General features: G+C 47.3%; 1 protein-coding gene across 1 annotated transcript; it reads right to left on the bottom strand.

Moving 5' to 3' along the window:
* Window positions 1-1,108: 1,108 nt before the first annotated feature.
* On the bottom strand, window positions 1,109-4,481 carry EMWEY_00057090 (HEC/Ndc80p family protein, putative; the record flags this gene model as incomplete). The annotated part of the gene is made up of 12 exons (XM_013480557.1): window positions 1,109-1,519; window positions 1,620-1,691; window positions 1,801-1,875; window positions 2,192-2,347; window positions 2,509-2,543; window positions 2,695-2,739; window positions 2,984-3,038; window positions 3,155-3,262; window positions 3,552-3,632; window positions 3,802-3,929; window positions 4,133-4,220; window positions 4,359-4,481. 12 exons carry the CDS (start codon window positions 4,479-4,481, stop codon window positions 1,109-1,111), a joined length of 1,377 nt encoding a protein of 458 aa, XP_013336011.1.
* Between the last annotated feature and the right edge of the window lie 118 nt (window positions 4,482-4,599).

The following is a 4,599-nucleotide window of genomic DNA, read 5'->3' on the forward strand; positions in this document are numbered from 1 at the left end:
TATATATATATATATATATATATATATTAACAATTGCTCTCTCCTTCCCCTCTCTTTGTGTCTTTTCTTCTGGGGGACCCCACTCGTCTTATTCCCCATCGTTTCTTCCTCAGCTAGCTAGCTAGCTGGCCGGCTGGCTTCTGCCGCCTCAGTAGGTTGGCCAGCTGGCTAGCTAGCTGGCTAGCCAGCCAGCCAGCCAGCTAGCTGGCTAGCTAGCAAACGAGCTGTTACCCCCTTATCTGGTTAGTGGATTGGTTAGGGTGGCTATTGAGTAATTGGCGGAGTTTTTGTGTGTTTTTATTTCTTTGTAAAAAGAGACTTTATTTAATTGTTTACTTACAATAAAAACTAAATAAGTAAATAAATAGAAAGAAACATATTAAGCAAGAGAGAAAGACATATTAAGAAATAAATAGCAATAATATATACTCCTTTCCTTAGCTTAGTAAGTCCTATTATTAATATATTATTATTACTATTACTACTATTGTTATATTATATATTATTATTACTATTACTACGATTATTATATTATATATTATTATTATTGTTATAAATATAATAATAATATAAATATACTGTTATGTATACTCTGAGACAAAAAGCAGTAAATCCTTTTTCCTTTTCTCCCTCTCTAAAAGAAATTTACAACAATTGTCGCTGCAGCAGCAGCAGCTGCTGCTGCAGATACACCTCAGGGTCGTTGATGCCCAAAAGGTGTATGTACACCACAACTACAAAATGATGCTAATGTGCTGCAGCAGCTAAGGGGCCCATCGGCGACCCAAGCGAGCAGCAGCCAGCTGGCTAGCTAGCTAGCTATCTAGCTATTTGTTCCTAGCTCGCTACTCAGCTAGCAAAGTGGTAGCTCGCCAGCAAAGTACATTGCTGTTGGCTAGCTGGTAACAGAGGCAGGCGCTGCGGGCAGCAGTGTATCTGCTGGGTATCTAACGAGCTGCCGAGCAGAATGCCAGGCAATGCAGCTAGCTGCCTGGCTAGCTAGCTAGCTAGGTAGCTAGAAAAAAAGAGTGGCGAGCTAACTGCCCACCTAAATAGAAAGCTAGCTAGCCAGCAAACAAACGAGCTAGCTAGCTAGCTAGCTAGCTAGCTAGGAACCTTCTTGGGTAGAGGGCTGTTGAAGGGCTGCCTGTAGCTCAGAGAGTTGCTGCTCTAATGCAGCACATTCAGCTAGCTTCGTGTCTGCTAGGGAGCGCAGTTGCTGCTGCAGCAACTCCTTTTGCTGCAGGGCTTCTTGCTGCTGCTGCTGCAGGGCCTCAATTGCCGCTGCAGCTTCCCGCTGCCGCTGCTGTTCTTCCTGATCCAGTAACTGCTGCTGCTCCTCAACCAATTGCTGCAGCTGCTGCTCCTGCTGCTGGTACTGCTGCATTGTCTCCTCCACCCCCTCGAGGTGTCGCCTCTCCGCCTCAATAAGCTGCTGCTGCTCAGCCTGCTGCTGCTGCTGCAGCTGCTGCAGGTCCTCCTGCACCAATTGCATGCGTTTCTCCAATGTCTTTCGGCTCTAAATACAAACAAATAATACACAAGTGACGGAAAGCAAGTGTTACACCCTAAACCCTAAACCCTAAACCGTCACAACGAGCAACCTTGGGGGGACCTACCGCCAGGAGGTCTTTAATTCCTTTCTTGACCTTTTCAATTTCTCGACTCCCTCGCTGTCTCTGTTGGTTAGTCTGCACAGCAAGCACAAGAAGCACATCCAGGCTAGCTAGCTAGCTAGTTAGCTAGCTATCTATGTATCCGGCTGGTTAGCTAGCTAGCTATATGCACCCCGAAACATACCTCTTCCTTAGCCGTCTTCTCTAGTTGCATTATCCGCTGAATTCCTTTCTTCAGCTGCGGCCAGTCCAGCCCCAACTGCAGCAGTAGCAGCAGCAACAGCAGCAGCAGCAGAGTGTATGCGCAGCTCAGGAGCAGCAGGAAGGAGAAGATGAATATAAAATAAAAAGGTAATAATAGCAAGGAAAGAAAATACAAGGAATAATATAGAGCGAGACAAGTACACTACACCGAGCAGCAGCAGCAGCAGCAAGAGATATGCTTTTAGACAAGGAGCAAGAGCAGCAGCTAGCAGAGATGCTGCAGCATTCTGCTGCAGGAGTCACAAGCAGAGGAAAGGAAAGAATACAACTAAACCCTAAACCCTAGACCTTAGAGGAGTAAGAAAGCCTACAATTTCATTAGTTGCCCTCTTTATATCGCATGCAGCAGCAGCAGAAGGAGCAGCAGCAGCAGAAGTTTCCATCTTAGGGAGGGCATTCCAATCCTCTGCTGTAGGCAGCTTCGCTGATACAGCTAGCTGCGACATGCTGCTCAGGCACTCGTTCACCTGCAGCAGCAGCAGCAGCAGAGGCAGCAGCAGCATTTGATTTGTTGCTGCAACGACGCAGCTGACGCTCCAAAAAGCGCTATGAGCAGCAACAGCAGCAGCATGTAAACCCTAAAACCTAAACCCTAAACCTAGGAGCAGCAGAAACCCTAAAGACGCACTGATTGCCCAGCTATCCGCAGCTTCTCCGAGTCATCTGCAACCTGCAGCGGAGCAACAACGGCAGCAACTGCAGCAACAGAAACAAATGTAATCTAGCGGGTTTGTTTATAGTAGTGCATAGCAGCAGAAGCTGCTGTTGCTGTTGCTGTTGCTGCTGTTGCTGCCTTGGCTGCTACTGTCCTCACCTTGTCGATTAGTGTCTGTAGTCCCTCGCTCAATGATTCGATTTCCTGAAGGGAATTCGCAGCAGCAGGAAAAACAGCAGCAGCAACAGCAGCAGCAACAGCAAGATGAAATAGCAGCATTATATGGGGTTGGTATAGGGGTTAGAGACAAGCGCATCGCGAAGAAGAGCATAACAAAAAGATATAAAAAATATATAAATAAATAATCACTAAGAAAAATAAATAAATATACATAAATAAATAAATGAATAAATAAACTATATGCTTGCCTTTGAACGATGAGAAAGACCTTCACGAAGACGCGAAATGTCATGACGAATTCTCTCCACCTCTGCCTTGTCAATCTGCGAAAAACCCTAAACCCTAAACCCTAAACCCTGAAACCTAGGCTCTCTGTGAGCACCCATGTGTTAGGGTTTAGAGGAGAGGGTAAGGTGTACACACACCTCAACATCCTTACCCCTTGGGCCTTTACTCGCTCGCCTAACTTTTGCACTTCATCCATTGCTGCTCTCTGCTGAAGCAGCAGCGAATCTCTCTCTGCTTCCGTTGCTGCAGTGATGCTCTCCTGCAGCAGAGACCAGCAAACGCAGGAGCAGCAGCGAGTCTAGCAGCAGCCAACAAAAAGCAAACATTCGTTGCCAGCGCAAGACAAACCCTAAACCCTAAGCCCCAATCTACCCCATCCCGTTGCAACATTTGCGATCGGCAGGCTGCTCATACCTCCTAAACCCTAAACCCTAAACCCTAGATGTGTATAGGACAATGCACGCATGCACAACCATGATTGAGCCCGCCGCAGTCATCATGTCCTCCCTATATTATCAAGTGTTTAGGGTTTAGGGTTTACAACTTACCTGCTGAGAGATCTCCCCCCTGATATCTGCTATGCGCAAGCGCAGAGTACTTATATCTTTCTTTAGTTGTTCTATTGAATCCTGTAGACACAACAATACTCGCAAGCACCATGCTGCTGCTGCTGCTGCTGGTCGTCTTGCTAAGGTTCCACTTGACAGCACTGGCGCTGTTCTTATTGCTGTTGCTGCTGTTGCTGCTGCGGCTGCTCCTGTTGCTGTTGCTCCTGCTATAGCAAATGCGCATTCGTACCATAAGCGTTGCATTATCGCGGAGCTCTGCCTCTACTGCAGCGAGCTGCTGCTGCCGCTGTTGCAGCTGCTGCTGCAGTTGCTGATGTGTGGCCTCTGCTTCCCTGTTCATCCCATGCAACTGTCCCACTGCAGCAACAGCAGCCGCAACAATAGCAGCAGCAGCAGCATAAGTAGCAGCAACAGCACCAGCAACAACGGGAGTGTGCATCCGCAAAAGTGTCTGAGTCAAGCAAGTATAGCTGCAGCAGCACACAGCCCCAACCCTGCATGCATGCATTCATCGTGTAGCTGTAGCTGCACGCGCATGCAGCAGCTGCTGTCTTGCTTACATACAGCAGCCCTCAAGGCTTGAGGGTCTTTCCCTAGCTGCGGATAAGCAGCAGCAACCATTCGTCCAACAACATCGGTCCGAGCAGCCTGCACACAAAACCCCAGACCCTAAACTCTAAGCCCTAAACTCTAGACCCTAAACCCTAAACTCTAGACCCTAAACCCTAAACCTTAAACCCTAAACCCTTAGTGTGGAGAGTGTCAAGGAGGCGGTATATAGGGTACCTGTAGATCTGCTGCTTCTTCTTCTTGATAGAAAAATTCATTCTCATAGATTAATAACTCGCATAGCCAACTTAATGCTGCTAAATGGTGTGGCCATTGGTGTCCTGTACCAGGGGCCAACATAGCACTCTTGCTTATAGGGAAGGGATAACTGAGGAAACAGCAGCAGCAGCAGCAGCAGCTAAGGAGACAAGCAGATGCAGACGCCAGTAAGACCCTACATATATATATATATATATAT

The sequence above is a fragment of the Eimeria maxima genome, genomic scaffold, assembly GCF_000499605.1.
Source record: "Eimeria maxima Weybridge genomic scaffold, Emw_scaff2053, whole genome shotgun sequence".
In the NCBI taxonomy this organism is placed as follows: domain Eukaryota; phylum Apicomplexa; class Conoidasida; order Eucoccidiorida; family Eimeriidae; genus Eimeria; species Eimeria maxima.